The 20960-nt window shown below is 41.9% G+C and overlaps 1 protein-coding gene across 1 annotated transcript; it reads left to right on the forward strand.

The window, feature by feature from the left end:
* The first annotated feature begins 16817 nt into the window (after positions 1-16817).
* LOC148021210 (pentatricopeptide repeat-containing protein At1g18485-like) lies at positions 16818-19949 on the forward strand. The gene has a single exon (XM_087699038.1). The coding sequence runs from the start codon at positions 17421-17423 to the stop codon at positions 19674-19676; it is 2256 nt and encodes a 751-aa protein (XP_087555164.1). The 5' UTR covers positions 16818-17420; the 3' UTR covers positions 19677-19949.
* The last annotated feature ends 1011 nt before the right edge of the window (positions 19950-20960 follow it).

A 20960-nucleotide genomic window follows, 5' to 3' on the forward strand; every position in this document is an offset into this window, starting at 1 on the left:
AGAGCTTTTGGGCTGAGATAGTTAGTACAACTGTGCATGTCATAAACAGATCACCCTTTCGTGGTTGGATTTCCAGGTTGCAGAGGAGGTATGGATTGGAAAACCTCCCTCTTATGCACATCTCCGTGTCTTTGGATGTGAGGCATTTTGCCATGTGCCCAGGGACAAGAGAAGTAAGTTGGATCCTAAGAGTGTTAATGAATTTTCCTTGGTTATGGGGATGCACGTGAGATGGGTTATCGACTCCGGGATCTGCAGCGCGGAAAGTCATCCACAGTCACAATGTAATCTTCCATGAAGACAAGATGCATAGGCAGCCTGAGAGAGTTGTTGAGATCTACAGGGTCATATTTCAGGAGGAGCCGAGAGCTCCCACACAGCCAGTTGGACAGCCTAAAGCTGCAACAGATGCTCATAGTCAGGGCATTGGACAGGGAGCTGAGCAGGCAACAGAGCCTCCCGTGAGATGGTCTACTAGAGACAGATGTCCACCAGATAGATTTCAGCCTTCGATGCATTATGTCTTGGTTACAGATGCAGGAGAGCCTTCCACTTATGATGAGGCTATGTATAGGGGTGACAGTCACTCCTGGGAGAGGGCTATGCAGTCTGAGATAGACTCCCTGTATAAGAATGACACTTGGGATTTGGTTTCCTTGCCTAGACACCCCAAGCCGGCATACAAGGCTAGATTGGTAGCAAAGGGTTTTAAGCAGGAGCATGGTATGGAATTTGACAAGGTCTTTTCTCTTGTGGTTAAGATGGCCACCCTATGCTTAGTCTTGGCTTTGGTTGCTCAACTTGACTTGGATTTATACCAGATGGATGCCAAGATGGCTTTCTTACATTGGGACTTGCATGATGAGATTTATATGGAGTAGCCTAAGGCTTTGCAGAACCTGGCAGGCAGCACCTAGTGTGCAAATTGAAGAAAAGTCTTTATGGCTTGAAACAGGCATCTAGGGAGTGGTATCATAAGTTTGATGCCTTTATGCAGTCGCAGGGCTACAGCCGGAGTGCTATGGATCCGTGTCTTTACACGAAGAAAGCCCATGATGGTTCTTTATTGATTTTGGTACTCTATGTGGATGATATGCTGATAGCAGGGAAAGCTCATGATGAGTTAGATGCTCTTAAGGCTCAGCTCAAGAAGAGCTTTGAAATGAAAGATCTGGGACACGCTGCTCACATACTTGGTATGCGCATTAGACGCGACAGGCATCAGGGACTCCTCTACTTGTCACAGTGGGAGTACATTCATAAAGTCCTTGAGCACTTCCGTATGCAGGACGTAAAGCCTATTGGCTGTCCATTGCCTTCTTATGTGAAGGTATCACAGGCTGATTGTCCGCAGACAGATGAGCAGAGGGCCGAGATGGTCAAGATTCCCTATGCATCCATAGTGGGCAGTCTTATGTATGCCATGATAGCCACTCGTCCAGATATTGCCTTTGCAGTTGGTGTTGTAGCACGCTATATGGCTACACCTGACAAGAAGCATTGGGATGCCGTGAAGGGTATCATGAGGTACCTGAAGGGGATTGCAGATATGTGCATATGCTATGGCAGCCAGGATACAGGAGTTGTGGGGTACACTGACTTTGATTATGTAGGACATGTAGATAGTAGGAAGTCCACTTCCGGCTATGTATTCACCTATGCTGGAGGTGCTATTTCTTGGATGTCCAGGGTGCAAAAATGCACGGCTCTTTCTACTACAGAGGCCGAGTATGTTGCAGCCATTGAAGCTTGCAAGGAGGCCATTTGGTTGGGTCGTTTACTTGCTGACCTTGGTATTGATGCTATCCCTACGCTGCATTCAGATTCTATGAGTGCTATTCAATTAGCCAAGAATCCAGTCTTCCATGCGAAGACGAAACACATTGAGGTGAGGTATCAATTCATACATGGGGTCATTGAGGACAAGTCTGTTGATCTTGTCAAGATCTCGACTGACCAGAATTTTGCAGATCTGCTCACGAAAAGCCTCTCTACAGAGCGCTTTGCCTTCCTCAGGAGGTTGATGGGCGTGGGATGAGATGACGTCTTTCCTCATCCTGTTGTACATGTGTACATGTTGTATTGTCTTTTTTCTTTTTCTTTTCACTCCTCACTGGGGCAGATTCTCCTTTAAGTGGGAGATTGTTGGGGGTAAAGGTGCCTCTACCTAGCCACCCGTGTATTACTACACTGACAGTCACCACCACTGCACACTGCAGGTGGCGGGCGCCCATCACCGTCACTTTATTCTTTATTCTTTTAGTGATAGTTTGAATAAAGGAAGGCCCAGTCACACATTGTGACTGTTGGAGTTCCCATTTCTTGTGTCTCTCTTTCTTGCTCTTGCTCTCCCGACATAGCTCTCGAGTCCAACCTTCAATCCGTCGCTCCCTTTCAGATTAGACTTCCATCCACGGGACTTATTACAACCACATGACTTTGACGTGGACTTCTGAGAGTCCTTGCCCTTATGATCATTATCAAGGCTGCCATGTCTGCCACCTCTAACGGTCAATGCATGTGAAGAGCGGGAAGCATCATTGTTTTTCCTGTTGATTTTCTCAGTTAATAAAGCACTCTCAACATCTTTGATTTTCAGCCCATCAAGCTGGTTTGTGCATATGGTAGTACGGAAGACATCCCATGATTTGGGCAAGGTGCCAAGCAGAAACAATGAGTGCAAGTTGTCTTTGAACTCAATACCCTGTGACAATAGATTCTTCATGATAGCATGAAATTGGCTGAAATGAGATGATAGGGATGTCCCCTCCTTCATGTGAAGGTCCTTTAGCTGCTTCAACCAATATATCTATGACATAGGACTCTGTTGCGCATAAAGCTCCTGAATTTAAGTCCCATGCACTCTGATTCTCATTTTCAACAACATTATCATGGACCTCTTTTGAGAGTGACAAGATAATGGTAGACTTGCATAGCTCATCAACTTCCATCCAAACATCAGCATCCATATCCTCGAGTTTAGCACCCTTGAAACGCAATAGTTTAATCTGCAACTTCTGCACCAAAACATGCCATATCTCAGACTTCCAATACCCATAGTTGGTACCATCCAACTTGGCAATGTTAAAGAGAGTTGTGTCTTTCAGATGACCAGCCATACTATCCCAAATCAAAGCAAAAATGCAAAATTGCAGATTGTTGTAATTAGCACAAAATGCACTAAAACCACTGCTAAAATTGGCTGAAAGAGTGGATATCACCAAAAGAACCACTTGGCCACCAAATATGACCAAGATAACATCAAACAGTAAGCATCACCCTCATACAAGTGCTCGAAATCTGCAGATTTTCGCTTGTTGGAATAAATTATAGTAGTATGTAAAACTATCCCAAAGTGAAGTAGTCACTGATAGATATGTCACTGCAACTGCCAAGTAGCAAGATACATCCAACAGTCAGTGTCAAGGGGCAAGAAGGTACTGAGAACTGTCAAACCAATAACCTGTTAGACAAGATAGATCTCATAGGTCTAGAAGTCATGCATGTAATGGGTCTCAGGGTAAGAGAAGAGACCAAGCACAAGCACAACTGATAACGCAAGAAGCTCAATGCATAACCATCCAAGATGCATACAAAACTGACAAACCTATGACAGAGATAGGTGCCTGCCCCAATAGGCATATCAAATCAGCCCACTACAGACTAACTGTAGACATAAAACTCTCAAGAGAGCAAATGCATGTAACTGTCCCACAAGCTCAAGCTCAAGTGTAAGTAAAACTCGGTGTATATCTGAATATGCCAAGAGGCTCCCACTGGAAGTAAAGTCTAATGCAAATAGAGCAAGCAATGCTCAAATATATCGAGTACATAGCATCAAACATTCCAAATCCCAATAGGGTACATCCAGAGCATAAATCCCAAGCTATCTCAGTTCCATAAAGCATAAGCCAGAAAGCATTCAAATAGCATGTAACTAACAACCAAATGTAATGCCCAGTAGGTCCAAAATGCTCAAATACATCCAAAGACAAAGCTCCAAGTGGCTGTCATGCATGGGCAAACCAAGTGGTAGCCATATCTAACCAAAGCATAAATGCAAGAGGCTTGAATGTCAAACAGTGACAATAGCCATAAACCGATCCAAAGCATGCCAACTCAATCCAAATGCCAATGAATGACGACCAAGACAGATCCTAATCCAAGCTCAAAAGCATTCTAAAACAAATAAAAAAGCATTTCACAATCTCCAAATACATTAGTCTGATCATTCAAATTACCGGTAAGCACCCCGTATCTAAGAACCAATGCATACACCAAGTAAATGAGCTTCAGCCCACTATATTATAGTAGCATATTCACTATCAAATGAAGCTTAATCGGTGTCCAAATGTGCTCCAAATCAGTCCCAAATCATAGACATAGCATCCCATAACATTTGGGCATCATTGGGCATCAATAGGTATCAAATGGGCAATGCCAAGAAGCATCAAGCATAAAATGTCAAGTGCTGTCCTATTTTTGATAGTCCTGGGACTGTGTATACAGCAATGGCTAAAGGTGAAAGCACTTGTATCGATCAGTAGGAGCGAAGAACCAATGCCAGGGTGTTCGAAGATGATCGGGAAGCTTGCAAACAATGCCGGAAAGCCGAGGAAGGAGCTGGAAATGGCAGAAGTGGATCAGCCCAACCCCCTAAAAATGTGCCACATTTTGCGCTGGCTACTTCTGGGGGCTAGGGGGTCACTTGGCAATGATCAGGGGGCTCTAATACAGCCCTGCAAGGTGCCAAATGAAGGCCGGAAGATCGGGAAGAAGCCGGGAGATCAAAACATACTTGCAAATGAAGGTGCCATGGCTGTCATTGAAGCTCGAGTTGAAGCTCTTCAAATCCGGGCTGAAGAGAATGCCGAGGAAGCTCCAATGCCTTTGCTCTGATACTAGTTGAAAGGGAAGTAGAACCCAAGAGGAAGAAGCTTGGCGGTGAGAGTTATGGTGGATGGAGAGCAAGAGCAAGAGAGAGAGAGAGAGAGAAACTCAAAGTGATAACTCCAACAACCACAATATGTGGCCGAGCCTTCCTTTATTCAAATTGCCACTAAAAGAATAAAGAATAAGTGACTGTGATGGGCGCCCGCCACTTGCAGTGTGTAGTGGCAGGTATTGTCAATGTAGTAAAGTGTAGTAATATACGGGTGGCTACCTTTACCCCCAACAACCACTAAAATCATCTATGCTCTCATGTGAAGGTATCACAGGCCAATTGTCCGCAAATAGATGAGCAGAAGGTCAAGATGGCCAAGATTCCCTATGCATCCGTAGTGGACAGTCTTATGTATGCCATGATAGCCACCCATCCAGATATTACTTTTGTAGTTGGTGTTGTGGCACGTTATATGGCTATACTTGGCAAGAGACATTGGGATCCCATGAAAGGTATCATGAGGTACCTGAAGGGCACTGTTGATATGTGCATTTGTTATGGCAACCAAGGTACAGGAATAATGGGGTGCACTAACTCTGACTATGCAGGACATGTAGACAGTAGGAAGTCCACTTTTGGCTATGTGTTCACTTTTGCTAGAGGTTCTGTTTCATGGATGTCCATGGTGCAAAAATGCACGGCCCTCTCCACTACTTACAGAGGTTGAGTATGTTATAGCAGAGGCTTGCAAGGAGGCCATCTAGTTAGGCCGTTTGTCTGCTGACCTTGGTATGACAGATGCTATCCCTACATTGCATTTGGATTCTCTAAGTGCTATCCAGTTAGACTGGAATTCGGTCTTCCATGCGAAGACGAAACACATTGAGGTGAGATATCACCTCATTCGTGAGGTCATTGAGGACAAGACTGTTGATCTTGTCAAGATCTTGACTGACCAGAATCTTGCAGACTTGCTCACGAAAAGTCAATGGAGCATTTTGCCTTCCTTAGGAAGATGATGTGCCTAGGATGAGATGATGTCTTCCCATCCTGTCATACCTATGTACACTTGTCCTTTTTTCATTTTTCCCTCCTCATTGAGATAGATTCGCCTTTAAGTGGGAGGTTTTTGGGGGTAAAGGCGCCTTTGTCTAGCCGCATGTGTATTACTACATTGGCAATACCCATGCGTGCACACTATAGGTGCTACGGACACCCATCATTGTCACTTCATTTTTTATTCTTTTAGTGACATTTGAACAAAGGGAAGGCCAGTCACACATTGTGATTGTCGGAGTTCCCACATTTGGAGTCTCTCTCTCTTGCTCTTGCTCCTTCCACCATAGCTCTTGCTCTTGCTCATGCTTTCACTTTCGGGCTCACCTCCCTTTAGTGTACAAGTTGAAAATTACACCTAGACACCCCAAGCTCGCCCATAAGTCTAGATTGGTTGCTAAGGGTTTTAAGCAAGAGCATAGTGTTGGTATCGATGAAGTCTTCTCTTTTGTAGTCAAGATGATAATCCTATACTTGGTATTGGTTTTGGTTGAGCAACTAGATCTAGACCTCTATCATATGGATATCAAGACAGTTTTTTTACATAGGGACTTGCATGATGAGATTTATATGGAGCAACTTAAGGGCTTTGAGAAAAAAGGCGGGGCACACCTAGTGTGCAAGTTGAGAAAGATCCTTTATGGCCTTAAGTAGGCACCTAAGAAATGGTACCATAAGTTCGATGCTTTTATGCACTCATAGGGATATACCTGTAGTGATATGGATTTGTGTTTATAAATGAAGAGGACCAGTGATTGTAGCCTTATGATTTTGGTACTCTATGTGGATGATATGCTGATCACTCTAAGTGCTCATGATGAGCTCAAAGTCTCGAAAGGTTAGCTCAAAAAGAGCTTTGAGATGAAGGACACGGGATAGGCTTCACATATTCTTAGGATGTGCATCCAATGCAATCACTCTAAGGGGCTCCTTTACTTGTCATAGAAGGAGTACATCTAGAAGGTCCTTGAGTAGTTTCATATGTAGGATGTTAAGCCTATTGGTTGTCCTTTACCTTCTCATGTGAAGGTTAGTCAGGGAATTGTTCACAATCTAATGACCAAAAGGCTAAGATGGCCAAAATCCCTTATGCATTTGCAGTGGGCAATTTCATGTGTGCCATGATTGCCACTCTTCTTGACATAGCATTTGCTATGGGAGTTGTTACATGCTATATGGCTACACTTAGCAAGCGGCATTGGGATGCCATAAAGGGTATCATGAGGTACCTTTAGGGTATTGTAGATATATGTATATATTGTGGTGGCCAAGATATAGGAGTTGTGGAGTACACTGACTCTAATGATACAAAACATGCAGAAAGTAGGAAGTCCATATCTGGCTATGTCTTCATCTTTGTTAGAGGTGTTATTTCTTGGATATCGAAGGTATAGAAATGCATGGCCCTTTCAATTGCAGAGGTAGAGTATGTTGTAGTCATTGAGGCTCTCTGGTTAGGCCGTCTGACCTTGGTATTACTGATGTGGTCCCTACACTACATTCAGATTCTATGAGTGTTATTTAGTTGGTTGGTCTTCCATGTGAAGACATAAGCACATTGAGGTACATTACCACTTTATCCAAGAGGTCTTTGAGAATAAGTCCATTGAGCTTTGTCAAGATCTCAACTAGCCAAAATCCTATAGATCTGCTCACTAAAAGTCTCTCAGCAAAGTGTTTTGCCTTCCTTAGGAAGTTGATGGGTGTTGGGTGAGATGACGTATTTTCTCATCTTATTGTACTTTATATACATTTGTACTTTATCATTGTTTTCTTATTCTCTCCTCACTAGGGGTACATTCTCTTTTAAGTGGGAGGTTGTTGGGGGTAAAGGTGCATGTGCCTAACCACGCATGTGTTCATTACACTGACAGTACTTACACACATGTACAGTGCAAGTAGCAGGTGCCTATAACAATCACTTCATTGTCCTTCCCCTCATTTTAAGGCATTGGATTGATTGAGATAACACCAATCAATCCAACATGGTTTCAATGTATCTAAGATGGGTTGAGAGACTCTTACATGTGGTAACTTGACCATGAAGCATTCACCCCTCTTTTAGGCTCGTCTACAAATGACAATCCATCTTCACAAAGGTGAAATGGAAAGGCTCAAGCATTCATGCCTCGTGCAAGCTCTTCTATAAATGACACCCCATCCTAGCGAAGGTGGAATGGAAAGGCTCAAGCAACCATATGGAGGCTTGCTCCTTGAGTCAAGCAATCTGGACCAACAAGGTATCGTATTTGGATGAGGTTGCTCCATTATCCATCATCAATTCCAATTTCTCTTAGCATTTAGATAGGAAGGAAATTGAGAGATGAAATGATGTTGGGACCCTAGGATTAAGTGCATTAAAAGGTAGATGCTCTTCATTCAAACCTTTGGGCTCAATCAAGTTGAGGTGCCATGGTTGATAAACTCATTTGAGATGTCTAAATTGACTAGGATGATAGCCATGATTATCAAGGATATCAATCCATGTAGAGACATGTAGCATCCTAAGATACTCCATTAACCAAACTGAGGAAGTGTAAGGATCTGCAAGAGTTGAACCTAAGATGGATCGTGAACAAAAGCTAAGCGAAAGGTGGAAGCACAAGCGAAAGCAAGAAGAGTGTATGAACTATGGAGGTTCAATCAAGAAGAGAGACAAACGTGTGGAAACTCCAACAATCACAATGTGTGACCTAGCTTACCTTATTCTATTTGTCACTAAAAGAATAAAGAATAAAGTGACATTGATGGGCACTCAACACATGCAATGTATAGGAGTGTGGATCTGTATACAAGTAAATGTAGGCAACTAGGCACATGCGGCCCTTAACCCCCAACAAACCTCTCACTTAAAGGTGAATGTGCCTTAGTGAGGAGTGAAAGGAAAAAAAAGGAATAAAAAATACAACATGTATATATATTACAATAGAACGAGGAAAGATGTCATCTCATCTTACGCCAATCAACCTCCTAAGAAAGGCATATCCTTCCACTTGGAGACTTAGTGAATAGATTTGTAGGATTTGTATCTGTGGGTATCTTGAGAAGCTCAGTGAACTTGTCTTCTACCACCTCTCTGATCAAGTGATAGCATATCTCAATGTGCTTTGTCTTTGCATGGAAGACCAAATTACAGGCCAATTGAATGGCACTCACATCGAATAAGAATACAATGTAGGAGTCATAGTCATATCAAGGTCGACAACCAGACGACCTAACCATAGGGCCTCCTTGCAAGCCTTAGCAGTTGCAATGTACTTATCCTCAATAGTAGACAAGGTTGGTCATTTTTGCACCCTCGACATCCAAGAGATGGCACCTCCAACATACATAAAGACCTACCCAAAGGTGGACTTCCTACTATCTACACGTTGTGCATAATCTGAGAGTTAGTATAATCCATGATTCCTATATCCTAACCACCATAGCAAATGTACATATTTGTAATGCATTGAAGGTATATCATAATACCCTTCATGGTGTCCCAATATCACCTACTAGGTGTAGCCATATAAGGTACCACAATTCCCATTGCAAATGCTATGTTAGGACGAGTGGCTATCATGGCATATATCAAATTTTTCATTGTGAATGCATATGGAACCTTGGCCATCTTGGCTCTCTCATCATCTAATTACAAACAATTAGTCTTACTAACCTTCATATGAGGAGGCAAAGGACATCCAATAGGCTTACCATCTTGCATATGGAATCATTCAAGTACTCTGTGTATATACTCCTTCTAGGACAAGTAGAGAAGTCCCTTAGAGCAATTACATGTAATGTGCATACCATGTGTGAGGCTTACCCCATGTTCTTCATCTCAAAGCTCTTCTCGTGTTGAGTCTTTAAAGCATCCAGATCAGCATGAGCACTTTGAACTATAAGCATATAATCATCATAAAGCACCAAGTTAATAAGGCTACCATCATGAGCCTTCTTTATGTATAGACACAGATCCATCTCATTATGGGAATACCCCTATCAATGCATGAAAGCATCAAACTTATGGTACCACTCCTCCCTAGGGGTGTGCTTAAGCCCATAATGACTCTTCTTCAATTTTGCACACTAGGTGTTTCCTACCTTTTTCCATAAAGCCCTTAGGTTGATGCATATAAATGTCCTCATGTAGGTTTCCATTTGATAAAGATCCAAATCCAACTAAGCAAGCCATAAGAGAAAATATCTCATCAAAATCAACTCCTTTTTCCTACTTAATGCCCTTAGCAACCAATCTAGCCTTATATGCTGGCTTAAGGTGACCATGGATAGTCTTCAACTTGTACACCCACTTACATGACAATACACACTTTCTATCAATCAAGAAAACTAAGTTCCATGTATAGTTCTTCAACAACAAATCAAACACAAACTACATCGCCCTCTCCCAAGAATGAAAATCCCCTCTACACATAACCTTCTCACATGTACATGACTTAGCAGAGTTTGTCACCATGACATAATCCATAGAGGGCTCATATGATCAAGAGGATGTGAAGTTCTAGTAGAGCATCTAAAAAATTGGATGTGGGTGGCATATACATCCTATCCTCTCTATCCAACATCATGATCATGCACAACATGCAAATCCTAGGCCACTACCTTGTCAATAATTTTAGCAAGCTATCTCAATAGGACTAGATGTACTGTAACAAGAGGCTTCTCTTGAAAGATCACCTTGTGTATCTCAATCAGTTGGCCTAGCCTCCTATGCATCTTATTCTTATGGAAGATAACATCATGGTTGTGAATGACCTTTCAAGTATGTGAATCCCAAAGAAGATGTCCCATCTCACCATACCTCCTCTGCAACTCTACCACCAAGAGCAATGCATGGGGATCTATTAATGAGATGCATAACAGTAGTAACTACCTTAGCCAAAAAGTGTTGTGGTAAGCATGCTTGACTAATCATACTATGGACTTTTTATTGAATGGTTCTATTCATGCACTCTACAATACCATTCTAGGATGGGGTGCATAGAGGGGCATTCACCCCCAAGATCCAACTCCAATCGTGAGAGTGATGAGCTCAACTTGGGAGATTTCCTAATTGACATCCAACAGATGTTGAACATATACGACTTACAAACCAAGATGAACCACCATGGTAGGTCATTTGAAGACATCATAGTAGACCTAGAGGAGGAGAGGAGCTTATCACGGCAAGCGCTATAGAAGATAGCTGCTTACAGGCACAAGCAATGAACTAGAAATTTGTAGCAATACATTGAGATGCAAGAAGTTCAGCGCATTTTAGCTCTAGCCAATAGGAATCGTACAAGATCCAACGTGGAAAGAGAGAGAGTGCTAGAGGTGTTGATGTTGAGTGAGATTCTCACGAAGCAGCTCATAGACAATACGTCTATAGAGCAAAGTGCATTAGCCTTAGAAACATCGTTGCTTGCAGTGTTAGTAGTCACCCAAGGCTCCAAGAGCCAGTAAAAAATCCTCATAGTCACAAAGCAGCTAGACAAATACTAGCCGGATACAATTTTGTAGAGCAGTTTGAGCAAGTTTGTGAGTCTAATGGCCTCACGAACCTTGCTCGATGCTCCCAAGCCTTTGGCCTTTACCTAGGTGATAAGGGTAGGACATGGTACACCAGGTTAGATGTGGCGGAGCGCAACAACTTCAACAACCTCAAGAATCTCTTCATCAAGAGGTTCTTTGAGGCTTGGTATTCCGACAATCTCATAGTTAGGCTGATGAACGTCAAGGAGAAGGATAAGGAGGACATCAAGGATTATGTTACCCACATGTGGAGTCTCTTTAAGAGAATCTCAACTAACAAATGACCCACTGAGATAGCAATCTCCACGGTCTTTATAAACGAAATTTGCAACGAGACTCTACAAGGCCTTGGCAGGCAACTCAAGCTTTCCAAGAGACATGCTAGCTAGGGTCTTCAAAGCGGCCATACAAGTGGATAACTAGCTCAAAGAGAAGCTCTAGGAACTCAAATGAGACGATGCTAACTCCAGATCCTCAGAGAGAACCACGACATATGGCGAATGGTCAGTCTTGGGCATCCAAGATAAAGGGAAAAGCATTGACCAAATCCAAGAGCTAGTAGAGATGAAGATGGAGCTAGCAAGGCTGCAAGGGATAGTGAGGAGACCTACACACCCACATGTCTAGTGCATGCATTGCAGTGGAAATCACCTTCTAGCAAAATGTCAAGACCCTAGGTTCTGATCTTGCACCGATTGCGGTAGGTTCGGCCATGACACCATGCATTGCAGGCTACCAAGGGGGCTTCTGTATACTAGCAACCGTACAACCAATCATACCTAGGGAATAGACTACCAAACTTCTTCGGAAGGAGAGCCCCATTGTCTCTTCCACCACCTAATGACATGAAATTGACCATCCCTAGGATGAATATTAATCCCACATGCATCCCTAGGACACTTGGACCCTTTGTAACCCACCCACCGAGCGATGCTCTAGCACGTGGAGGAACCAAATGATGAGGAGGCATATGTAAACCCTTATGTCTCGTATAACAAAGAGGGAAACCCCATCCTCATGGACTATCAATCAATGCCGGTGATGGAGTTAGGCAGAGGCAGAGGTAGAGGCATGGGAGGGTAGAACCAAGAGCCAATCCAACGTGGACTTGTGGTCATTCAAGGCACATTTCTTCACCGCCCTGCCCCAAGAGTGAGCAAGTCAATAGAGAGAAGGCTAACCTTAGATGGCTAGAGTAAGGATATCACCCATTTGTTTGCCGATTTCCCTAGACGAAAACCATCCTCTAGTCTAACAATCATGCCATTAGTGCCATTGGAGCTGTTCGGAGTTGAAACACTAGAGGGAGAGGCTACGCCCATCCTGTTGCATGTTATGACTCGAGCACAGAGATGAAGCAAGGCAACATATCACTGCCAGGGCCTAGTAACCTAAACACAATCTCAATAGGAAAGAAGAGCCGTAGGTTAAGGAAGAGGAGAACTGAGGCAAAGGTCATGCTTACGACGGAGAGTGTCACGACACTACTCACATGAAAAAGAGTCACAGATATAGAGGTAGAAACATCCACTCCAAATATTGCAGAAAAAGGGAGTGCTAAGGTTGGGGAGTAGCTAAACTGAAGCACCAGCTTGAAGCCATAGATAAGGTCAAGGAGTGGGTGAGAGAAGCCCAAGAGCACTTAAAGGACACAGAGCCCATATTTAAAGATGAAATCGATGAGCTCTCTAGTGTGAGCACACTGATATCTCCAACCCAAACTGGCTCAACCATGGCGAGAAAGTGTTGAAATGTAGGCAAGACATCTAATTTCTACTTAATAGGATATGCCCAAACCTTATGCAAAAAATCATTTATAAATATAACAAAATACTTCACACCACTCAAGGACTAACAGGGTATGGGGTTACAAATATCTAAAAGAACTCGAATCAAAGTCTCACCCACACGTATAGAACCAAACTTCTCATTCAAATTATGAGTCTACATGCCATAAAGATAATGATCACATGAATCAAAACAAGATTAATTCAAGGGTAGAAGATACTACAAATGGATCAATATTTTCATTCCTTTCAACATGTTCCCAAGGCACGATACCATAAAGATACATGCGAAAGATTGATCACAACCAATGCATGGTCAATAGACCCAAAAACAAGCAAAGGGCAGAGGCTACTAACCTTGGCACCTCTAGAAAAAACAAGATTTTCCCATGGGTGATCTTCTATGAAGAATCACTAAGGAATACATGGTATCTATCATTATCTAACTATCTAGTTGAAATAAGGCTTTTCCTCAAAGCATTGGGATATGGCATACATCATGAAACACAAATGAAGCACCAATACCAAACTACAGTCGAAAATCACCTATGCCAATGATATCCAATGCAGTGTCATCTCACAATCTAACTAAACTTATTGGTGATGCAGGATAATGTGAAAGGAAGTCTCGGAATCAAGAAGCCAACACTCAGAGTAAGCAAATGGTGCATCAATCAATTGAGTGACATCAAGAGATGAACCTACAAGAATATAGTCATGAGAACGATACTTCATTGCATTTATCTCCTCAATCTTCACACTAGACTTAGATACAATTGCAACAAACTTTGCATTTTCATGTACTTTCCGCTTGCCTTTTTCATTGTACTTATCATTGTGCATTTTATGGCACTATGACCTAATGTGACCCTGCGGCCCACAATAATGACATGTTGAAGATAACTTATAACCATGGGACTTACTACGGGATTACACACAAGACTAAGACTTATCCATATTGGGTTGTGAGTCTTTAACACTGTTATTATTACCATTTCCACCATTTCTGCCTCAAATAGCCAATGCATGAGAAGTGCCAGTTGTATCAATATTCTTCATATTTACTTCTTTTATCAATAGAGCACTCTTTACATAACTATATTTAAAACTACCCTCATGGAGATTAGCACTCATATCAATACAAAAAGTATTCCATGACTCACGCAGTGTGACAAGCAAGAATAAAGACTTTATATTATCCACAAACTTGATGTCCTATGAAACAAGGTGGGTGAAAATAGAGTGTAACTCATTCAAGTAAGTAGACATAGGCATGCCCTCCTTCATGCAAAGATCCCACAAGCTTCTTCAACCAACACAAGTGGGGTGTAGGACTTTGCTTATCATAAAGATCACAAATCTTTTTCCATAATGCATAAGCACCACCTTGAATGTGAATGACATTGAAGTACACCTGTTTTGTATAATGACAAAATAATATTGGACTTACATAGCTCATCAAGCTCTTCCCAATCATTTGCATCATAAAGTTGTGGCTTGATACCCTATAACTTCAATGGCTTAACCTAGTTTTTCTGCAGCAAGACTTGCCATATTTGCATCTTCCAATATTAGAAGTTGTTGCCGTCAAGCTTTTCAATGTTGAAAATAACATTGCCATTTGATGCATGAGAAGTACATGCCATAATGATTACAAAGGACTACAAATGACAAGAGTATGTGCTATAGTAATTATAACAAAATAAACCCAAAACTTATCCAAAAGGGTGGGCAAAAGGGCGGAAACAAATGATGGTATAGTTGTTCACAAACAATAATCAAAGGAGTGCCAAGGGAAAGTGTCTGCTCTCTAAAAGAACACTCAAAAACACTAAGTAGAGCACTATTGTAATAAATGTGGCAATGTATGTCAATCCAATTGTGGGTGGATAGACAAGATAACAAGCTCCCACTAGCAAAGATATTTGGATAGCAACCAAGATATAAAGAATGCACCTAGCAACGAATAGCCATAGACCATCGGTATCAAGATGGTCATGAACTCAAAGTGTCAGTAGACAATCATCCCATAAGCATATACATTATTGAAGTGGATGCTGCCCCCCACAATTCATTTATTGATGTGGCACATTGTGGCTAGAAAAATGCCAGCAAAAAGATAAACTAAGTTTTTGACAATTGACCCCTGGTGATGTTTTTGTCAGATAAATGAAGAGGGTCTGGTTCATCTCTTTTGGGGTTACATTGAAGTGCACCCACGATGAAATAAGATTAGCACATGTTGGAAAGGGTAGGCTTATGCAATAAGACGTCCATGAAACAAGCTCTTTTAGGTTCTTTGGCAATGGTGAGGATGTTCTAGTTTGCATTAGAATCCTTAAGTTAAAAAGACCTTTCTACAAGGTTGTTTAGAGCTGCACCATGCCCGAGTCAATGGAGTAAAGGTATATCAGTTACATGGAGCCTACTTACAAGGGTGTGAAAGAGAGATTGTACAAGGACATAGATATCCATTCACAAAGGAGAGAGAGGTGAGTAGATGCGTGCCATTAAAGTTGGGAAGTTGGAGGGAGAGAGAGAGAGAGAGAGAGAGAGAGAGAGAGAGAGAGAGAGAAATGACACTAGGACCATATCCAAGTTCCTTTCGGAGCACGTGATCTTACGATTCAGTTGCCCCATTGAACTAGTTAGTGACCAAGGCATGCACTTCATCAATGAAGTGAGAGCCCACCTCCTGTTTTGTCTACCTTCCTTATCATCCATAGGAAATCTTCACCCTACTACCCTCAAGCTCTAGCTAGTTCATGAAGTACCTCTAAAAACCATGAACTCCCAAAAGTCTGACACACAAGTTAAGAGTAGTTAAGCAAATTATCCACATGTTATTATAATCAACCACAAAGGCTTGTGGAAGTCAAATTGTTGTGGCGCATACCTTAAAAAGGGCTACGTACGAGGTTATCCCTTGGGGAGATGTGAAAAGTTTAGAATTGGAACATGTGTGAGTCAATCGACCTCCGTAGAATGAGATTTCCCTTATGTCTGTTCCATGTTTGTGAACTTATATCCCATAAGAAGAGGGACTCTACCAAGTCCATGGAGGAGTACCCTCTAAAAATGGGGGTACTCCATCGAGACTGATTGTAGGAAATCTATGTGGATATTGGATATAGGCCTACTCCTTTCTCTAACCTTGACCTTGATATTTCTATCATCTCCCTTGACTCGACATAGATATCCTCCCAAATGCTGCTGGGCTTGTTGGTAATGGGATCCATTGCTTAGTCAATACTTGTGTATGGCCTAATTTATTGGCCATCCTACTTGGTGTTGATGGTTAATGCTAGGGCTCTTAATACAAGTTTGCGATTTCAACCATATACAAAGGACATCCACCTTGCTTGACACTAGTTATTATTAATATATTTTATGGCCTTTTGTATTTAAAAGACATATAGAAAAGCCTCGCCACACGCAAGTACATGAACATGCGGTGGCAAGACCATTAATTTGCCCTAGCAAGGCCACCCACAAGCCACAAACGTCTAAAGATCTTGGCTAAAATATATGAGGCAAATGCATTGGAGGAGTTAGAGTTCACCATTTTTCAAGCTACTTCATGAATTGCATCAAGTTCCGTTTTTGCAGGAGATGAAATCACACCAGCTCGAGTTAATAGGCCACACCAAGTGTTTCACCAGCAAGATAGACTTCGCAGGTCAGTCGACCTGCACGTGTCTCGGCTCTATCACTTTGCTGAACTCTGAAGGTCTTTGCCTACAGGCGTCATGCATCACCATCCTTTATTTGGCCGCAGCAAAAGCCTGCAGGCACTGCAGTTACTGATTACTCTAGCAGGGCACGCCCAGTCCCATGTTGAGACTTCGTGCATGACTTGCCTTGTTCTTTCTAGGGTTTTGTCAGGACGCCTTGCATTTCTGGTTGATTACAAACATCCAACATAAGCTCAGTGACAGAGTTCCGGTTTGATGCATAGATCCACAAAGTTTCAATGGAATTCCAGCTGGAATCAGTACATCCCAAACCAAGCAGCATGATTGCCAATGCATCAAGAATAAGAGGCCTGCACGGTGGTGAAGAAGAAGAAGCAGAAGAAGGGGATGTCAATACGAGAAAATGTAAGACGAGGAGGAGGAGGAGGAGGAGGAGGAGGATGAGGAGAAGGTGACTGTTAGTTCTGTCACAGCTACACCATGCAAGAGGATTTCGGCCAATATGCTTTTGTGGCCTCTCTGAAGGCCTGTGCCAAGCTAAAAGACCTGAGGCGAGGCTGTAGAATCCATGCTGAGATTGCCAGAAAGGGGTTGCTTGAGAAGGACATCTTTCTTGGCAATGCCTTGATCAGTATGTACGCCTCATGTGGCTCACTTGTAAAAGCACAGGAAGTGTTCAATGGCCTTTGTGTTCGAGATGTGGTCTCGTGGAATGCTCTAATTACTGCATATGTACAGCATCAGCAGGCTGAAGAAGCTCTGCATTGTTCTGAACACATGCAACTCGACGGTGTTGTTCCAAATGCTGTCACATTACTGTGCAGCTTGAAAGCCTGTGGCAGTATAGGAGCATCCAACAAGGGCCTCGAAATACATGCTGATATTACCACAAGAGGATTACTAGAAGAACATCTTGCTATTGGCACAGAGCTGGTTGATATGTATCTCAAATGTGGCTTGCTTTCAACTGCACAAAAGGTGTTTGACAAGCTGCCTTTTCGAAATGTTGTTACATGGAGTGTGCTTATAGCAGGTTATGCGCAACATGAGCATGGTGAGGAAGCATTGAACCACTTTGGACAAATGCAACTTGATGGTGTCTCCCCAGATCCAGTCACCTTCATTTGCACTTTGAAAGCTTGTGCAGGCCTGGGAACAACTTACAAGGGCCAAGAAATACATTCTGAGATCATCAGAAAAGGGTTTTTAGACACAGATGTTATTGTTGGCACTGCATTGGTTGATATGTATGCTAAGTGTGGCTCTTTTACAGAAGCTCAAGAGATGTTTGATAAGCTTCAAGCTAGGAGTTTAGTCTCATGGAGTGCGCTAATTGCAGGATATGCTCAGCATGGTCATGGTGAGAAAGCAATAAATTGTTTTAAACAAATGCAACTTGAGGGCTTCTTCCCAAATGCAGTCACCTTAATTTGTGCCTTAAAAGCTTGTGGTAGCATGAAAGCCACGGATGATGGGCGAGCAATACATAGCAGAGTTGCTAAAACGGGCTTGTTGGAGAGAGAGCTTGTTGTTGGTAATGCCTTAGTTGACATGTATGCCAAATGTGGCTTATTGAAGGAAGCACAGAATTTGTTTCACAAACTTCCAAGTAAGGATGTAATCACATGGAATGCATTAATTGCAGGATATGTCCAAGAGGGGTGTGGTGAGGAAGCACTGAACCAGGTTGAACAGATGCAACTTGATGGCATTTGTCCAAATGCAGTTACCTTTGTATGCAGCTTGAAAGCTTGTGGAAGTATCAGAGCTACAGAAAAGGGACAAAAGATACATGCTGAGGTTGCCAGTAAAGGGTGGCTGGAGAAAGATACTGTTGTTGGCACTGCATTGGTTGACATGTATGCCAAATGTGGTGAGTTCACAAGAGGACAGGAAGTGTTTGACAAAATACTAGACCGAAATGTAGTTTTGTGGGGCACTCTAATTGCAAGCTATGCGCAACATGGATATAGTCGGAAAGCATTGAAACACTATGAACAGATGCAACTTGAGGGTGTGCTCCCAAATGCTGGAATATTTGTTTCAATTTTGAGTGCTTGTAGCAGCATGAGTACCATTGGCAAGGGCAAAGAACTACATGCTGTAATTGCCACAACAGGGTTGTTGGATGCAAACATGTTTGTTGGCAATGCGATGGTTGAAATGTATGCAAAATCTGGTTGCCTTACAAAAGCCCAATATATATTTGACAAGCTTCCAGTCCGAGACATATTCTCATGGAGTGCACTAATTACAGGATATAGTCAGCTGGGAGAGGCGGAACATGTTTTTCATCTCTTTGACAACATGGTAAGAGAAGGGCAAAAACCGAATTTGGTGACTTTCATTAGCGTAATGAATGCATGTAGTCACACAGGTCTAGTGGATAGGGGTCTGATGTACTTCGAGAGCATGAAAAAGGACTATTGCATCATTCCAACTTCTGAACATTATTGTTGCATAATTGATCTTCTTGGCCGTGCAGGTCAAGTTGACAAGGCTTTAGCATTGGTCAAGAAAATGCCATTCCCTGCTGACCTTGTGGTATGGCATACAGTGTTGAGTGCTTGTCTTAAATGGGGCAGTTTGGATCTTGGAATGCAAGCTTTTGGACACGCAGTTCAACTGGATGAAAGGGATCCAGCCGCTTTTATCTGTATTTCTAAGATCATATCATATGCTGACATGCAGGATGATGAGCCTATTAGGATAAAAACTAGGGCACTGTTGAACTGACAGAAGTGTCCATCCACTTTCTTGTTAGGTAGATGTAGGCATAACAAATCATTTAATTTATACAAACAAATCATAGACTTATCACTCAAAATGGCAAATATTCTCCTGATGATGTGTTACCATCACCAAAAAAGATAAGGGCTGGTAATACGTCTTGAAACTCAGTGTTGTTTTTTTAAATTAGATCGATTTGATACGTTAGAGGCAGGAAGAGGTTCTCAAAAGTAGCTTTTTCTCCCAGTAAACATACAGAAATCAGTAATTGTGGTAATGTAAAGTGTAAGTGGGTGGCATAACTGGTATATATCACTATATATTTGGTCAGTATTTGCACGTTTGACCATTATTAGTGTAGATTCAAGTGTGCATAATTTTAAAACTTTCTCCAGGAGTGGAAACACAAAAAACAGAACTTATTTCACAGATGCAATTTGCTAACAATATCAAGTTAAATTGCAGGCGATGCCTCCAGCTTGGTTGGTCAAAATGAGGGAACAATCATTGAAACATTTTAGCTTGTTGAGGCAATATCTCATTACAGAAGGAGTCATGGTAACATGGTTATACGATATGCAGTTGGTACTCAGAATAACAATTATCAATACCTATTTAAGTTCATGCTTTTACCTCCTTGAATGACTAGTCTTTTCTTTGTTCACTTGTTCTACATGAAGTTTTATGGTATGATTTACTTCAACTCCTTTTCATTACTACCCTTAAGCATTGTTTATTACCTTTTCTAATTGCCTCCTTTCTACTGGTTCTCTAGTTTTTCCCTCAGTATTCTTTGGTGGAAAAAGGAAAAGAAAAAGCAATTCATTGTTTTCAAATCCAAGAGGAAATGATGAAAGGGAGACCCTAGATCTGTAAGCTCTGGTTTCCTCTCTATTTACCCTATTTAGTTATTTCTTTCTCATCAAGAGAACTACACTATAAGTAAATATATTACAAGAGGAGGATTAACAAGATTAACAAGAGCCAAACAATGGCCATGGTCCCACCTACTAAAGAGGGCTTTCATGTGAACAAGAGTTATTAAATCGTGGAAGTAAGATGTGATATGTAAAAATTAATAAGGAAAATCTGTAAAATACATTGAATGATTAAGCTTGTAAACAAGAAGACAAGACGGACGGAGGTGCATGAGAAGACAAAATAGAACCTCTATATGTATTTAAACTAAAAGAAACAGGTTTAGTAAAAAAGCATTAAATGAAAAAGGAAGTAAATAAATGATTGCAGTTTGGCTGGCTAAGAATTTATGCAAGAGAGGGAGTGAAAGAA

Source organism: Lygodium microphyllum, chromosome 18 (assembly GCF_053477565.2).
Source record: "Lygodium microphyllum isolate KBCC chromosome 18, Lygodium_microphyllum_v1.1.10, whole genome shotgun sequence".
Lineage (NCBI taxonomy): Eukaryota > Viridiplantae > Streptophyta > Polypodiopsida > Schizaeales > Lygodiaceae > Lygodium > Lygodium microphyllum.